The 16,982-nt window shown below is 39.5% G+C and overlaps 1 protein-coding gene across 1 annotated transcript in view; it reads left to right on the top strand.

Annotated features, from left to right (window-relative positions):
- Positions 1 to 16,982, top strand: part of KDM5A (lysine (K)-specific demethylase 5A) — a 48,033-nt gene that overhangs the window by 15,401 nt on the left and 15,650 nt on the right. The window contains exons 8-19 of the mRNA XM_009579288.1: positions 529 to 648; positions 1,741 to 1,899; positions 3,459 to 3,640; positions 5,428 to 5,590; positions 6,421 to 6,540; positions 7,735 to 7,929; positions 8,037 to 8,218; positions 8,481 to 8,605; positions 8,854 to 9,004; positions 12,094 to 12,211; positions 15,483 to 15,838; positions 16,360 to 16,498. Coding sequence (XP_009577583.1) covers positions 529 to 648; positions 1,741 to 1,899; positions 3,459 to 3,640; positions 5,428 to 5,590; positions 6,421 to 6,540; positions 7,735 to 7,929; positions 8,037 to 8,218; positions 8,481 to 8,605; positions 8,854 to 9,004; positions 12,094 to 12,211; positions 15,483 to 15,838; positions 16,360 to 16,498 — 2,010 coding nt within the window. The remainder of the gene's footprint in view (positions 1 to 528; positions 649 to 1,740; positions 1,900 to 3,458; positions 3,641 to 5,427; positions 5,591 to 6,420; positions 6,541 to 7,734; positions 7,930 to 8,036; positions 8,219 to 8,480; positions 8,606 to 8,853; positions 9,005 to 12,093; positions 12,212 to 15,482; positions 15,839 to 16,359; positions 16,499 to 16,982) is intronic.

Here is a 16,982-nt window from a genome sequence, read left to right as displayed (position 1 = left end):
GAACAGTGGAAGACTTGAAGATTTTCTGTCAGATGGACCATGTCTGTTGTTAGCTGTGTTGCATTGTTTTAATTTGCTTCTTTCTCTTTCCTTCTGTATACTTTCACAGCACCAAATCAGTTAATGATTTGCTGACTTGACAAAACTGAAGCACTTGCAGGATTTGTTCCTGTGCAGTTGAATCCTGCAGGTGCTTGAATCCAGTGTGTCTAAGAAATGTCTTACAGCTGTCTAAGCTGCTTGGGCGCTGTCTTACTCTGTGGCTGGCAGCAGTAGATGATGAAACTTAGTTTTGGACAGGAAAGCAGAAGTATGTAGCGTTGGGGTTTACCATGTTAGATTAGCTTCTGTACAATTAATTCTGTTCTGTTTCCGTTGTGGTAGGACTCCTCAGCTGAGAAAAGCACTCAAAACTGATAGCTTATTGTGTTCGGTAAGGACTCAGATGGACCCTACGTTTTTTTTGCTAAAAAAGTAACTGTGTCATAATTGCTGCAGGGAACAATATTTTTATGTTCTGTCTCCTAGGAATGTAACAAACCCCGCGAGGCCTTTGGATTTGAACAAGCTGTCAGGGAATATACTCTCCAGAGCTTTGGTGAAATGGCTGATAACTTCAAGTCTGATTATTTCAACATGCCGGTCCATGTGAGTTTCAACTTTTGTTGTGATTCCTTGTAGGGGAAAAAGAGAAGAGGTTTCAGCTGATCCTGAATTTTTGTTGAGGCATCTTAGCTTTGTTTAAAGAGGCACCATAAGCTTTAAACATGTAAACAAATGATTTAGCTTTCTGGCATATGGTCTCATTTCAACTTCATTTCACCCTTTTTCTGTGATGGATAGATAGCTTTATTGCTTGTTAGGTTCTTGCCCTTTTTCATTAATTGAACCAAGTATCTTATTCTTGTTTGGCAAAGGGGTCTTTCTCCTGCCCTTCCTATGGCTTTTGTCTTGGTTTAGTTTGTTCAGAGGATAAATCACTGTTTGCCTCCCTGTTAGTCTTTTCTTGCAGACAAGTCGATAGACTGAGTCTGTCTGATAATCAGATTTTTTTGGGTTCTGCATCTCAGCAGCATTTTTAAAATTGGCATTTCTGCTTTGGCACACTTCCACAATTCCACTGTCCTGTAGACTGCATACAGCACTAAGCTCCTTCTCCTCTCAGGGTTCTTTGGTAATTTATGGGCATTCTTGCTAAAGCTTCTACATTTTAAGGACTCCAATTTATGATAGAACTTTGGGACATGGAGCAAAGCAAGGAACAAAGCTTATTTTACAAATAAGCTTCAAAAATAAATGCATGTAAGTAGGAGTTTTAATGACCTATATGAAGACTACGCTCTTGAACACAACCCTTTATCTGAATTTCCTTACTGTTACTCAGGAGTTCTGGTCATTATCCTCTGAAATAGTTTGGACTTTGCATGCTGTTCATTCTGTTTGCTGCTTGGCTTCTGCTGGCTCTCTCCTTCTCCCATTGTTTTTAGCTGTGCTTTTGGTAACCCCATCTTCTTTTTTGTTTGTTCCATCCCTTATGATGTGGCATCCTGTTTCTGTTACATTGCAGCCACTACTAAGGAATACAGACGAAACTGTATGACTTTGAAGAGATGGAGGGGAGAGAGGGAGTTGCCTTGGTGTTTGAAAACTCATGGGGGATTATTAATGATTTACTTCTTGAATGATAACTTTTATGTTGGGTCTTATCCGCACATACCGTAACAACTTTTCCGCTTCCAGATGGTTCCCACTGAGCTCGTAGAAAAAGAATTCTGGAGATTAGTGAGCAGCATAGAAGAAGACGTCATTGTGGAATATGGGGCTGATATCTCATCCAAGGACTTTGGAAGTGGCTTCCCAGTGAAGGATGGCCGACGAAAGCTGATGCCAGAGGAGGAGGTGAGGAACAGGATATGCAAACTGACCCCATTCTTTGCTCTGCATAAGATTTCACATTAAGAATTTAGGTCAGAAATCGGCGTGGATTTTTTCATGAAGAAATTGCTTAAGGCTTTTGCGTGCCCTTAAAATTCCTTTTGAGCAGGGCGTTAAATTAATATATTAGGTTCTTTTACAGATCTGGTTGCTGATAGCTAAGCTGCTTTTCATGATTTAAGTCACACCTGTTTTGTATCACTTAACCTTAGCAGGCAAAGATGTGCAAGTTGTTACAGTATGTCCGAGTATGAGGAGACTGATAAGTTTTTTTTTTTCTTGTTCTGAACCTTTTTGTTACAGAATTAGCTACAGAAACATGATTCTAACCTCCTTAGGAGGTTTATAATAGGTAAAACAAACTAACTGGATTTAGCTTGTTTCTCTGACTGCATACTGTAAGAATGAAACGATGTAGATACAGCATCCTGTTATAGAAGATTTTATGAAGAACATCTGGTAAATATATTACCTATTTTCCCTCAGACCTTACTGTAGCGTATCAATTTTCTGGGTGCTTATATGTTTAAATTCAGAGGAAATGAGAGTAAAGGTGTGGTTTCGTGATTACACAGCCCCAAATCTATTTATACTACTCACTGGAAGAGGTAATCCTGCTCACTGTTGTCTTCCACTCCCACCTGCCTCTTCCTGCTTGTACCTGTGTTGGCCATGCAGTGATTGTGTAGCTGCTTAATGAGTCAGAACTGCTTGTTGATCTATTTGTATGACAGTAGTAATTTAAAAAAATATTTTCTAGCCAGATCACTTAAGTCATCTAACTCACTGCATTGTCTTTATAGTGTCAGTGAATGTGTGGCTGAGCTGAGGGTGTGACCAGTCCTTTCAGCAACTATGGGATGTGCCTAAAATGACTGTGAATCTGTCCTAACAGCTTTTTTTGAGGTGGAAAATAGACTAATGTTAAAGCACAATAGTGACCTTTTAAGGCACTCTGGATTCTCATTTTTTGTATAAATTGTGTGTATTTGAAAGTGAAGGTGGGATTGCTTAACTGGTGATGCTGTCTTCTCAGAAATGAGTGTGTAGGAATTTCTTCTTTTGAGAAAACTTTCTAAAGTAATATATAAAGATCAAGATAAACTGCAGTGCAGTAAAGATTCGCTGCGTTGTTTACAATCATAAGTTATCCTGTTTTATTGAAGACTTCTATCTTTTTGGTCTTCTACTAGTGTTGCTGGTATTTTGTTCCACCAGAAAAGTATGAAACCTATAAACTTGGGGGGAGGGGATAAATCAAAGCCTAAGTATGTAAGTCGTGATCCAAAGAAGGTGGGCTATGTTTGTTGAAATACTAGGACTGGCCTTCAATCTCAGTCTGATTAATTGCTGACTAAGGTATTTAAGGAATTATTTCCTAGTTTTGATGCTTCATTGTTGCAGAATATTACCCATTGTCTACTATAGAAATGGGTAGGCTGATCTCTTTGTACTTTCCTCTTCTGGAGTTGGTGTGCTTATGTTCTTCTGATTTGTTCAGAATCTTCTCCTTTTTTTGGCAGGATTATGCGCTTTCTGGTTGGAACTTGAATAACATGCCAATTCTAGAACAATCAGTCCTTGCTCACATCAATGCAGATATCTCTGGCATGAAGGTACCTTGGCTGTACGTAGGGATGTGCTTCTCCTCATTTTGCTGGCATATTGAAGATCACTGGAGCTATTCCATCAACTACCTGCATTGGTATGGGCTCTCCTTTGTGCATCTACCTTACACTGTCCTGTTCGCCGTTAGTAAATTTGTAGTTCTACTTGAAAATGCCTACGCATGCTGATGACATTCTTAACCAAAAAGCTAAATGTGATGAGCGGTCCATATTCTTAGCTGAGGCTGATTAAAAGTGAATACAGATGCTGTTTTAAACAACTTAGTGTTTTTCATTAACTGATTAAATATTCTTGTGTTGCCAAAAAGCCAGTGTCACTGTAAAATCATGCTTTACACGCTCGCATCTTTTCTAAGAAAGTTTTTGGTTTTGAACTGAGTTACAGTTCACTGCTTTATGATTTAAAGTTGGTATGTCCCTATGCTGGAGATGGACTCTGCTGCCTAGTGGCTTACACAGGCATCAGAGCTGACAATTCAGCAGCAGATCTATGTATACACAGAATACTCCTACTCAAGAGAAGAGAAATTTGAAAGTAGTTCTGACTTTCAGAACGATCCTAGAAGTATTCTGGTGTTCAGCTTTTGTGTTTGAAAACAAGAATCGTGACAGATTAACTGTCTGCATTGCAGTCTTCCCATTTCATCAGGTTCAGTCACAGTGGATGGAGCAGGGGGGAAGTTGTGGGAAGCACCCCTTCAGAATAGAAATTTTCTTGTACGTCTGGTAAGGATGAGTTGATAGCCTTTAGAGTGTAATTGCACATTTCTGGAGAAACATGTTTGCTAGTAAGATCTGATCCACAGGCTCAGGAGAGATTAATTTTGTTTCGAGTTCAGTTATTGTCCTGAGCATGCTATTAACTAGATCAGTATGTGAGGGTTTTGTGTCAGCTGGTGAATTCCAGCAGCCTGGATGCAGAGTAGTATTTATTTGCTGGGGTTTACTAGCTGTGTCCTACCGGCAGGTGTCACTGAAGCCTGTAGGAACCACAGAAAACGCTGCACTGTGCCTCATCTAACTTTTGGGGTGATTGGTCACAAGATTATTAATACAGTTAAATAGTGCTATGTAAATGGTTTCAGATATTTCAGCAGACTACTGCTTGTACTTCTTAATAAAATAAAATTAAAAAATAAACCTCAGCACTATAGATACTCGATCATTACAGTTTAGTTTGGTTAAGACAGAACTGGAAGGACTGGAATAATATGTTCTCAAGTAACTTTCTGTTTACTTTTGGTCTTGTTAATCTCTTTCTTCCCTCATATTTAACTAATGCACGTTATTAAGCATTTTTTATCTTAAAGAGTCTGGTGGACCACTGGCTTTCGGTAATTGGTTATGTATATTGGAAGGATTACTTATGTTTCATTGCACTGTTTGGTGTTTTATTCTTTCCACTTCTGCTTACCTGTATACTATTCCATTGATTTCAGGAACAGGGCTACTCCAAGCCTAATTAAGTGAGTGGAAGAGTACCGTGATCTCTTTTCTCTTAAACATTAGCTGTGATGGCCAAGGTTTTGTTTGTTAAACTTACTTTCTTCTTCCTAAAGGAACATAATTGCCCATTTTATCCCTTTAGAGCATGGTAAATGACAGTTATCTTCCATGTTAGGCTTGTCATGGCAAATCTGCTGTCAAGTATGTTGAGAATTGTGTTGTAGTGTAACTGATTTTTCAGATAAGAACGATACATCCTGAAGAATGCAGTTGTTGATTAAAGACGTTTTTATGTCTATATGCAAAATATTTGGCTTGTGTGGACAGTGGTGCTAGATTTGAGGTATACTTTGCAGTTAGGTGGCACCATTACTTTCCTTTAAGTAATGTGTTTATTACTGTGGTTGTGTTTTGTTAGGGGAGAGCCAAAGACATGGTATGGCGTGCCCTCTCATGCAGCAGAGCAGCTAGAGGATGTGATGAAGGAATTGGCTCCTGAGCTGTTTGAATCCCAGCCTGATCTCCTGCATCAGTTGGTCACTATTATGAACCCCAATGTGCTGATGGAACATGGCGTACCAGTGAGTAGCACATGAGCATTTTTTACATAAGTACTCCTATGCACTCTCTGTTTTTTCATTCTGTGCCAGATTTGTGTAACGATCTGGCATAACTCTGAAGAATTTTTATTTTATTTACATATTCAATTCATTAGTTATGGGGTGTTTTTTGAAGCTATTTTCTAGAATCTTCTCTAGACTCACCATGAAATTTAAATTATCTTATATCAGAAGTGAGTGTGCCAAGCTTCTTACATAAAATCTCTTACAGAACAAGTGTACATTGTGTGTTACATTTAATTATTAATTAAAAAAAAAACCCCACCCTGCCATAGCAGCAAGTTTGTCTGTAAAATGCTTTTAATATCTTTTGACCGCAAAATACTTGTATTATGTTCAGTAGAAATCTCAGCATTACAAAATGCTTTTTTGACCAAATATAATTGACTGCAGACCTTTAAGCAGCAGTCACTATCATTTGCTTTTGTGTTAGGATAAATTGCTTCCCTGGCCAATACCCCAACAAAGCAAACAATAAACTGTTTCCAGAAGCTTTTGCACTTTGTGGTGCGATGGATTAAATGATGATAGAGAAACATCCCTTTTGGGATTCATAAAGAGAATTTTCAACTGTTGGCTTATACGTTCAGCTTTTTTGAGTAAGGCTCTAAATTGAGGATTCACTTTAAGAAGACAGAACCAATCCTTACCGCTTTTGGGATAGCTACATTGCCTGTGGTGTTCTATAGGTGAAGAAAGTGGTGTTCAAACATCTTGCAATTATGTGTCTTGAACTCTGTTGCAAGTTTCTTTTTTTTTTTTTTTTTCCCCTTTATTGTCACTTGTATTAGGTATACAGGACCAATCAGTGTGCTGGCGAGTTTGTTGTGACTTTTCCTCGTGCCTATCACTCTGGATTTAACCAGGGGTATAACTTCGCTGAAGCTGTGAACTTCTGCACTGCTGACTGGGTCTGTTCTTTTGTATATGTTTGCTATGTCTCTTCTAGGTCACCTTTGCAAGGAGAGTGTTAGTAGTATATTTTATGTTTATAGTTCCTGGTACAACAGTTAAAGACTGATCTGAGTTTCCATTACACAAAATAATTTTGATGAGCGCATGATTTTAAGCAGCTTCAAACTGAAACTCTGGCATGTGGCTTTCCTTTTTAAGTATTGATCTAAACAAAAAACGACATCTCACAGTACCTTTAGCTAGTATTTCTGTGATGCCTCTGTCTGAATTTGATACAGATTAATGTACTGTCTTGAACACCTGTTGTCATTGAAATTTTGGAGGTAGGCATATAAGTCTTTAGTTCTCCTCTCTCCTGAGGCGCCAGCTCATTGTACCTTTAAATCATATTAGTGCTTGTTCTAACAGCCATGCTACACCAGAGCAGAGCATATGTGGATTCTTCAGTAAGTTGTCAAAAGTGTGTCCTATCGCTATCCAGGGTTTATAGTTAGAAGTTACGATCTCATCCGTAGTTTATCTATCTCTAACTTCTTTTTTGTTACCTTCAAATAGGAATTTTAGTCCTTAATCAGAGTATTTTTTTCATTCATCAGAGAAATTGTCTGCAGGATTGACAGTGTGTCGGTGTTCTTTTTTTCTGCTGTGCTCATGATGTAATCTGTGTATAGCCTCTGTGAAAAACTGCTAAACTCACACCAGCCGTGTGAAATTTCTTTTGCTTATGCAAAATGTAACCAGAAATCTGTGTAGCAAATTCATCTAGCATTTTGTATTTTTTGCTTTTAAAAGGCACGAAATGAGCGATACCAATTTTGACTAACTCTAGTCATCTTGTGTTAAATGTCTGTGTCCAAACATAGTAATATCCAGAGGGCAGTGCATTCACCTTAGCACCTTTTTGGTGCCAGTTTCTTTCCGCTGAAAGTAAAAAGAGCTTAGGACAACTCTTACACTTGTGTCTGAAAGTTAGGCACATAAGGTTATGGCAGATGCTGCCCTAACATGGATATCCTCTTTGTCCTCATCTGTGACATGATTTAAGGTTATTATAATTGGCTCTGTCCCATAAGATACAGATGTCTTATTCTGAGTCTTTTCTCAGGTTTTGTCAAAGGAAGGAAAGTGGGAGCTAAGAGATCATCTTGAAATGTCTTTTCCCAGAATGATAGATGTCGGTTTTTTTATAGCTTCCCATTGGACGTCAGTGTGTGAGTCATTACCGAAGACTAGGACGTCATTGTGTTTTCTCCCATGAAGAGCTGATATTCAAGATGGCTGCAGATCCAGAGTGCTTGGATGTTGGGCTGGCTGCCATGGTCTGCAAGGAGATGACTCTAATGATAGAGGAAGAGACACGGTTAAGGGAGTCTGTTGTACAGATGGTGAGAAATAAGACAACTCTCTTACTTTGCTTGCAGAAGAACTTTTACTTCCCCCTCCCCCAGCCTGGATTAGAGTTTTTAGCAAGTGTCTAATTTTTTTTTGTTAGGGAGTGTTGATGTCTGAAGAAGAGGTGTTTGAACTGGTTCCAGATGATGAGCGTCAGTGCACAGCTTGCAGAACCACGTGCTTCTTGTCAGCTCTTACATGTTCCTGTAATCCTGAGCGTCTGGTATGCTTATACCATCCGTCTGATTTATGTCCATGTCCCATGCAGAAGAAGTGTCTAAGGTACACAGCCTTTTTTTTCTTCCATATCCGATAGTTTGCTGGAGACCAGTGACCAAATAAAACATTTGGCCACACTTCTCTCTTCTTTTTATTTAAGGAGTATTTTTATCCTCTTTGCTTGTTTCTTGGTTCCAAGGCAGCAGGTATTATACATGTTCTGTCTTTCTGGCCGCCTTGTAGCTGGAAAAACTCAATATAAGCAATATCCTGGCATTTGTATGGGCACTAATACTCTTTCTGTGTTTTCCTTCCATATCTACAGGTACCGGTACCCACTAGAAGACCTTCCTTCTTTGCTGTACGGAGTGAAAGTTAGAGCACAGTCTTATGACACTTGGGTCAGTAGAGTTACAGAGGCTCTGTCTGCCAATCTCAACCACAAGAAAGGTCAGACTTCTATCATTCATAGTAGGATGTCCTGAAACTCCTACATTTGTTCTGTGCTCTCATTTAATGAGAGAAACACTGTGTATTGTTTAGTGGAAAAAAGAAATGGGCTAATCTGAGAGTGTAATGCAACTCATCATTGTGCATTTCAAATTGAACTAGCCTGTTGGAACCTTGATTGAAGGCCTTTGAAGCAGTCTAAAATCTCTTGGTTTTGCATATGAATTATTTATATACTGTTATTACAGATGTGATCGAGCTGAGAGTAATGTTGGAGGATGCTGAAGACAGGAAATATCCAGAGAATGATCTTTTCCGCAGGCTCAGAGATGCTGTGAAAGAAGCAGAGACCTGTGCTTCAGTAGCACAGCTGCTTCTGAGCAAAAAGCAAAAACACAGGTAGGACAGGCTTTTTTTCAACAGTTTCCATCTGTCTGTTTTGTTTCTTGATTGGACTTGGAAATGTAAGAACCCTGAGGTCTCTGCCTAGTAACTTCTTTCAGTGTTTCCTGCCTTTAGTGCTGTGACTCATTGAGAAGTAGGGGAGACAGATATAGTGACACAAAGGGCCAAAAAAGCAGACTTGGTTGGAATGTGTTAAACATACTGTTTTCAGCTGACATATACTGAAATGTGAAATCCTTTGGAGAAGTTGTGTGTTTGATCACTGATCAGGTATTTCTCTGAATGTGTGGGAGAGTTGTATGGGAAAAATGCAATGAAAGTAAGTATTGACATGAATGTTTGTATTTTAGGTAGCATGGCTAAGTACATAGCTTAAAGCTATGGAAAGAAAATCTGTTAAAACATTGGATTGCAAAACAAAATGCTTGAAAAGTAGGAAATACCAATTACTGTTGGTAAGGCAAGTGCAATTGTATCTTCTGGTACAGCATTACTCAAAAATATTTATAGTTTTGCCAGCTGTTCTCAAGTTGCAGAATGTGTTGTGATGCTGGTGGAGTTACTGGAAGAGGCAAAGGAAATGTGTTTTGCCAGCATTGACAGGGACAAAAGGATCTTGGGGAGCAGAGCAGTGCAGAGAGCAAAAACAGTTTGTAGTTTGAGCCAGTCTTTTACTTCTTGGGAAGGACCATGGGATTTAGTGATGTGTGTCTGAAAAGTAGTGGCTTGCCTCAGTGGCTTCTGCCAGTTCAGACTCCCTTAGTTCTTTGTGTTGCCTGCCTTGCCTGTGGCTGCCTCAGTGTTACTCTATCCACTGGCCCTACCTCAGCAATCTGCTGGATGTGTCCCCTTGTTCTGCTGTCATGAGCCTTCAGCAGTGTGTTCTTCCTTCTTTCCTACACATTCTGTGCCCTGAATGAAAGTCCCATAGAAAAGAATTTGATCAGGTGACCGTAATTCTTGTGCCAATAGTTGTATGGTAAACTTTTACAGCTTGCGTTTCCTCTAAGATTTGGCTTTGTAGTTGGTTGGGTTTTTTTGCATGCGTAGTTTTTAACTTCAGACTTTTCAAGGGAGGGAGTAAAAAGTAAATACCTTCTTAATTATAATACCCAACTTTGCCACATGAATGCATATCATAATGCATATCGTAATTGCTTGAATTTGAACACTGAAATGTTAGAGTTACACCACAGATCTAAGTATAATACCTGATGTAATTGGAAAGCTATTACAAAATAGAGAAGCATTTTTGCTGTATTTGAAGGGGGAAGAAGGCTCTCCTGTTTGTTTTTTATTGCTTGTAGAATCTCACTACCACAGAGATATGGTCACTTAGAACTCTGGTCTGGGTGAAGAAAGCAATGCTACCAGGGTTGCATTGCCCTGTTCCTAGTGAAGTTCAATTATTTTGGTAGCTCCCAGCTGTTTCGGGTCTCCTGCTGCTTCCTCCTGGTCCTGCTGTTGGAGTGTGTCAGCCTTCTCTCAACAGACTTCCCTTTAGTTAATTATTTGGTGGATTTCCAGCTCTGTCCCAAGAAACATAAGGGGTAGAAAGATTTGTCAGTTTTCAATGATGTGTCTGATCTAAAGCTGAAAGGAATTCCATGGGGCAAAAAAAAAGGACTTCTATATACGTCTGAGGGCTGTTGTATGCTAAATAGCAACATGTTACAAAATTGAGTTTTGAGAAAGATTCTGAAACCTCTTTGGTGAACAGTGTTAGGAAATTTAAATATAGAGGTCACGTTCAGCTGCTTCTTTAACATTTTTGTTCATATTTAATACATTGCGAAGGATCACATTTATACAAAGGATAAGGTTATTAAAAAGCAAATTAAAAATGAGTGCTCAAACAGAACAATCTGGCAGGAATTAAAGCAGCAATAAACTCATGGTCAAACGTAGCAAAAGAAAATGTATCCCTTATGCATCTGATTATATATAAATCTGAAAAATAGGTAACATGTAGCTGTGAAGATGTGTTCAATATTCCAATCCTGTATCTCTCCCCGCTGTTGAAAGTTGTGAGTTTCCACAGGCAGGGGTAGTTGTACCTTTTTGTGCAGCGTCTCGTGCTGTGGCAGTCCATGGTTTGACTAGGGACAGAATGCCAGTGCGATGTTTCGCGGAGTGTGCCCTCCCGCGGTGGTGTCTCTTGGAGCGCCGCACTCCTGTTCACTCTCACACAAGAGTATTGGAGGCACAGCAGGTCTAGTGCAGCCACCACTCCTCCTTACTGTCTGTTGTAGCTAGTCAAACCCTGCAGTGTTCTTTTTTCCCCCCCTCTGAGTTTTACATATTGTGTAATTATATTTGATCATTAATCTAGATTTTACTTTTACGATTGTATTTAAGTCCATAGGTTGAAAGATTGAATTTTGTTTTTCTTTAATGTTTCTGTAGTAATAAAATGTAGATTTATTAGCAGGGAACAACTCTTCAGTGTTTAAAATCTGTCCTGCTTGTGAAATTGTTGTGCCTGTCAGTGATATGTATACCAAGTGTTTAATTTGTGCAGTGTGTCACTTTTAAGTCTTTTACTGCATTCAGTGGGCTTGTGATACTTGCTGCAAGTGATATTTAACGGAAATGTCTTTGCAGAGCATGTCCTACTCAGTAGCAGTCTTTTCCTGTTGCAGGGCCAGTTCCAACAGTTCTCTGGCTACAAGAGAGAGAACTCTAGAAAATAGGACTTCTTTTCAGAGCTTGTTGCTGTTACATATCTGAGACTTCTTGTCATTGCTTGTCATGGCAGTCAACTTCTTGAGCTGCCTGAAACAAGCTTTTTGGGCTACGTTCTTTTACCTATTTGGAACAAACCCAATTTGAAAATCATCTAGACATTCCTGCCTCTGAAGAGCAGGGTAAATTCTCTTGAAGATGCTTAGAGGAATTACATTACATTTAGTTTTCAAGATTTTGGAATTCTTGCGGAGTTTGGTTTTTTTGAGTTCTCAAGTGAAGGAAATTTTTTTGTAACTTCTCAGTAATCTTGATAGCTTTCTGTTACTGGAGAGTAAATCCAGGGATCATCATCTTCTCTGTCAGGTAATATTGTTTAATTATGTCCATTCGTACAGCAGACAGAGCCAAGATAGTGGAAGGACGCGGACCAAGCTAACGATGGAAGAGCTTAAAGCATTTGTACAGCAGTTGTTTAGCCTGCCCTGTGTTATCAGCCAGGCCCGACAAGTAAAGGTAAGTTTGCATCTGCTCCATTGTAAGTGTCGTGCTTTTTGTTTTGTTCTGTTTTGTTTGTGGGTTTTTTTGGTTTTTTTTTAAACAGATAATACTGCCTGATGTAAAGGATGAAAGGCTTTTTTTTTTTTTTTTTTTTTTTAAAGAATCAGTCCTGCACTGGCAGAGATGGATTGAATGGGGTGTTTCATTTCTAGCTTCTAATATAAAGCAAGTAGCTGCTTTTCAATGATGTCTGTGGCCTCATGAAAGGAAGTAAAATACTCTGGATACATCTAGCTCAGTGTCTCCCTGCTTTACTGGGTAATCTTGCTGTTGTCATTGAAGTTTTGCTGGTGACATGTTGCTGTCTGTCCATAATGGAATGGTAACGTCTTTCCTGCTCATTTTCCTGCTCAATTGCAAGCATGTCTCTAAGTGGGCAACGATGGCATTGGTACTGTTATGCTAGTATAGTCATAGCAGCTGAATATGTACGTCTCAATTTAGTAGCCTAAGCATGGACATCTAGTGACCTGTGAGATGCTCTTAAGTATTCCACCTGGCCTCCATTGCTGTTCTGGAAGAATACCTTAGCTCTCTTGTGTGGCAGTCTCAGACAATGTGGGGTATTGCACATGGCGGTCCGCATTTAGGTGACTGAACAGAGCACTTTACTTGACTATGTGTACACTTTTTAAGGTGCCTGTTGCAGTGGGCATGGTCAGGTGTGGTGGTCTCACTGTAGGTAAATCGAGATAAAAGATCTTCCCCATCTGTCACTGTCCATGTGGCCCAGTTTTATCTCTCTGAACCAGTTACTCTTACTCCAGCATCTTTAATGCTATCTATAGTGGTGGAATTTCCAGTTAAACCTACCCTTTATACATTTTGGTAGAAACTTCTGAAAATTATATTGGTGTGCTTCTTCAGGGGAGTACGACATTGACAATTGTTCAGTAAATACTTCTCAGCCTTGCTTTCCACGTTACAGCCCCCTTAATCTGTATGCATGGCCTGCATTTCTTGTCCTTCATATATATCTTTACACCTGTCTTTGAATGAATCTAGCCTAATAAGTAATCCAGATCATACTGATTCCCCAGGCTGCTATTATCATTTATCACTCTGGCAGTCTGTATCATAGCAAGTGTTTTCAGCAGTAATCTTAATTTGTTTCTGTGTCACTGATGATGAAATGTTAAATAGTGTCTCGCCCACTAACCAACTTCTGGAAAACTCCTTCAAGAAAACATCCTTAATAAATAAAGATTTTTCACCTTGAGAAATGGTTCTTGAGATGTATGTTAACCATTTATTAATGCACGTATTCTCTGTTGATAACAGTTTTAAGAATGTTCTATAGTCCTAGACTGAGGTCCTAAAATTCTAAACGTTACCATATGTGCAGCTACCCCTAGATAACCAAACATATAATACTTAGTCTTGTTTGAAAAGGCCTCTTTTCCATAAGTGTTTCCTAGTGTTGGTTATGTCCTCCTTCATTCTTAAATTCTGTATTAACTTTTCCATGGTAGTTCATTGTTGATATCATGGAGAGACTTTATATTGGACTTTCTTCTTGTTTTTGTTATTGGCATGTTGTTGCTGAAAACAGTTACTGTCAGAAAACTATAGAATTCCAGGATACAGATTTTCAAGGCCTGTTGACTCTAATCTTTATCCTTCAAAGATGTTCTTTAATGTGTTTTCCAGCAGCTAGTAGAGTGGAAAGTAGCTTATCATCCTCATGTGATAGGAAGATTTTTACTACACTTCTTTCCAAATACAAGAATTTACTAATATTTATTCATGAAGTGTTATCATCATCTATTAATAGACCTATAAGGTTGTTCTCAAAGGAGTTCTTTGTTTCTAGTGTATTTAAAACCTGCTTCTAATTAAGACATAATTCGTAGATGACAGAGCTGAGGGCATGCAATAAACTCTTAATAGTTTTAATTCGTATTTTTGTCTAAACATTTTCACCCAGCTATTCTCTCTCTTTCCCCTCCCCAGCCGTAGGAAACTGGTTCTGTTCAAGTACTCTGTCTATGCATGTGTATGTTCTTGAAGCTTCAACATAATCACTAACCAGTAAAATAAATATTATCATTTTACTGGTTACTAACCATAGCCTCTTAGTTTCTGAATGAAGTCAGAGAATGATCATTTATGTGTAAGCACTCACTAGCTTTCAGCATGACATTTGAATGCAATTATCCATCGTAATGAATTGCAAAATAATTGTCATGTTGGATGATGAGTATTTTCAAACACAAAAGGCATTATAATTATTAAACGGTAATAATTTACTGTTGTCGCTATGAAGCATTCACCGTATGTTCCCTAAATCAAAATCCTTACAATGCGGATCTTGTTCTTTTTCGTAAATGCCTTCTGGTTTCCAGACAGTCATGAAAAACAGCATCAGACAAAAAGGGCAGTAAGCTAAGGGTTAGGAAATCTGGGTTTTGCTCCTCATTGTGCCATCAACTTGCTATCAGAAATACCTGTCTTTTTGTAAGAGACTCAGAAGTGAATCAATTGAGAATACTGGTTGAATGTCCTTGAATGAATCTCCTGCAGAGATTCTTTCCTGTCTGTTTGCTTGCTTTGATTTTTTCGTTGCAGTGCCAAAACACGAGGATGAGGACAACTGCAGCAGTGCAGTTGGATTTCTGTGAAATTGTCTCCTTTCATTAGAGGGTTTTGCATTTTCATTTCTTTCCTTTTTGAGATAAAACCCGGGTGTGTTTAAGTAGTGGGCCTGCTTTAGGAAATAGTAATTTAAAACCTGACCATTGTTATTTTAATAATCTTTTGGTATTCACGTCTTCATACAACTCTGGCTTGTTCTTTTTCCTCAGCATGTTGTGTTCCGTTGTGTATTACCATCATTACTATAATGCCCCTGACACTAGACTGAAGGGACGATCTGTTTGCCTTTCCCCCCACTGTTTTAAAATTAATGTTGACCAGGCAGTGCTTAATATTCTGTTTTGTTGGCAGCTGTAGTTGGTTGCAGTTGTACTATTTTAGGTGCAGAGTTTCATCCACCTAATATGCATAGTGTATGAAATATTAGGCCAAATGAGCTTAGACGGTCTGTTACTTAATATGTGTCAGACTTGATGGCTTGTGACAAACTAGCTGGCAGTGTGTGTAGAAGCTCTGACTGATGATGTGATGATCACATGCAAATTCGCAGCTGACTGATCCCTCAGTCAGCTTTCCCTTTTGATTCTATGGGCATGTTTTCCTAATTGATTTGTGCTGTATGTTACTTCAGAATCTGCTTGACGATGTGGAAGAATTTCATGAGCGTGCTCAAGAAGCTATGATGGATGAGATCCCGGACTCTTCCAAGCTGCAGGAGTTGATAGACATGGGCTCTGGCCTTTATGTAGAACTTCCTGAACTGCCAAGGCTGAAGCAAGAACTGCAGCAAGCACGGTGGCTGGATGAGGTGAGGTCCACCCTCTTGGATCCCCAGAGGGTCACCCTAGATGTGATGAAGAAGCTGATTGACTCAGGTGTGGGCTTGGCACCACACCATGCTGTAGAGAAAGCCATGGCTGAGCTGCAGGAGCTGCTTACAGTCTCAGAGAGGTGGGAGGAGAAGGCCAAGGTCTGCCTGCAGGCCAGGTGAGTGTTCCTTTGCAAACTGTTCTTATAGGTCACACACTTCAGGGATTCTCAGCCTCTGTTGAGGAGTGTGGTGAAAAGTAGGGGCTTTGAAGCTGTAGTGCTTTTTTTTTTACCTCCCAGCAGTTTGATTGCCCAAGAGTTGGATTTGAGGTTGTTGATGAGTTGCAGAAGAGTTGATTCCCTGTCATGTTGCACAGTGGCAGGATTGCACTGTGAATTGCCGCTGTCTTTGCTATTCATCCCCCTCAACAAAAAATACTGAGATATATGCTACGCAAGGCAGCTTCCTTGATGTTAAGGAGTTCTGATGCTGTGCTCTTTGGAACTTGATTGTGCAAAGTCCATCAGCTTTCTCACCTCTCCTGTTACTTGGTAGCCAGTAGCACCCTCCAAGAATAGAGCCATGGTATCCTACACTGTGGTGTAGTGATGAAGTTGCATCACCAGCCTGTCAAACTTATGTCTTCAGTTGACTGGCATTTTGAGAGAAGGCTGGAATTGGGTTTTTCTTACTCTAGACCACGACAAAGTATGATGGCTCTGGAGGGCATCGTGAATGAAGCAAAGAACATCCCTGCTTACCTGCCCAATGTGCTGGCACTGAAAGAAGCCCTGCAGCGGGCTAGAGACTGGACAGCCAAAGTGGAGGCCATTCAGGTAGGGGTTACAGCAGGGACTGGAATCTTCTGCTTGCATCCTTTTATTTAGAAGTGTTCTTTATTCCTAGCTCCTCTACCCACAAAGGTGACCCTAAGAGAAACCTTACTATAGCTGTTAAATGTGCTTACCATAGCCCGTGTGTTTGAATTTCTTTTTCTTTCTGTGCTGCTGTTTCCCCATTGGCTATCCAATTTCTTTTTCCCTTTTATCCATTTCATGGGGGATGTAAAAGCTGGCAAATTCATTATGATACAAATGTAACTCTCAAAGGGCCTTACTTGGTATTGAAACTGTTCTGCAGACTGTTACTGGAAACGCTTATCTGCAGCAGAAGATGTTCTGCTCACAGGTCTTCAGTTTTGGAACTGGCTAAGGATATTTATTTTTGTTTGTTTTTTCTCCCCAAAATGGGTATAAGGTTTAATGGCACTGATGGCTGAAATTTTCTGTCTGAAATAGATGAAGTTATGAAGTTATTGTT

This window comes from Fulmarus glacialis, unplaced genomic scaffold (genome assembly GCF_000690835.1).
Source record: "Fulmarus glacialis isolate BGI_N327 unplaced genomic scaffold, ASM69083v1 scaffold16926, whole genome shotgun sequence".
Classification (NCBI taxonomy): domain Eukaryota; kingdom Metazoa; phylum Chordata; class Aves; order Procellariiformes; family Procellariidae; genus Fulmarus; species Fulmarus glacialis.
This window is presented reverse-complemented; position numbering and strand designations above follow the sequence as displayed.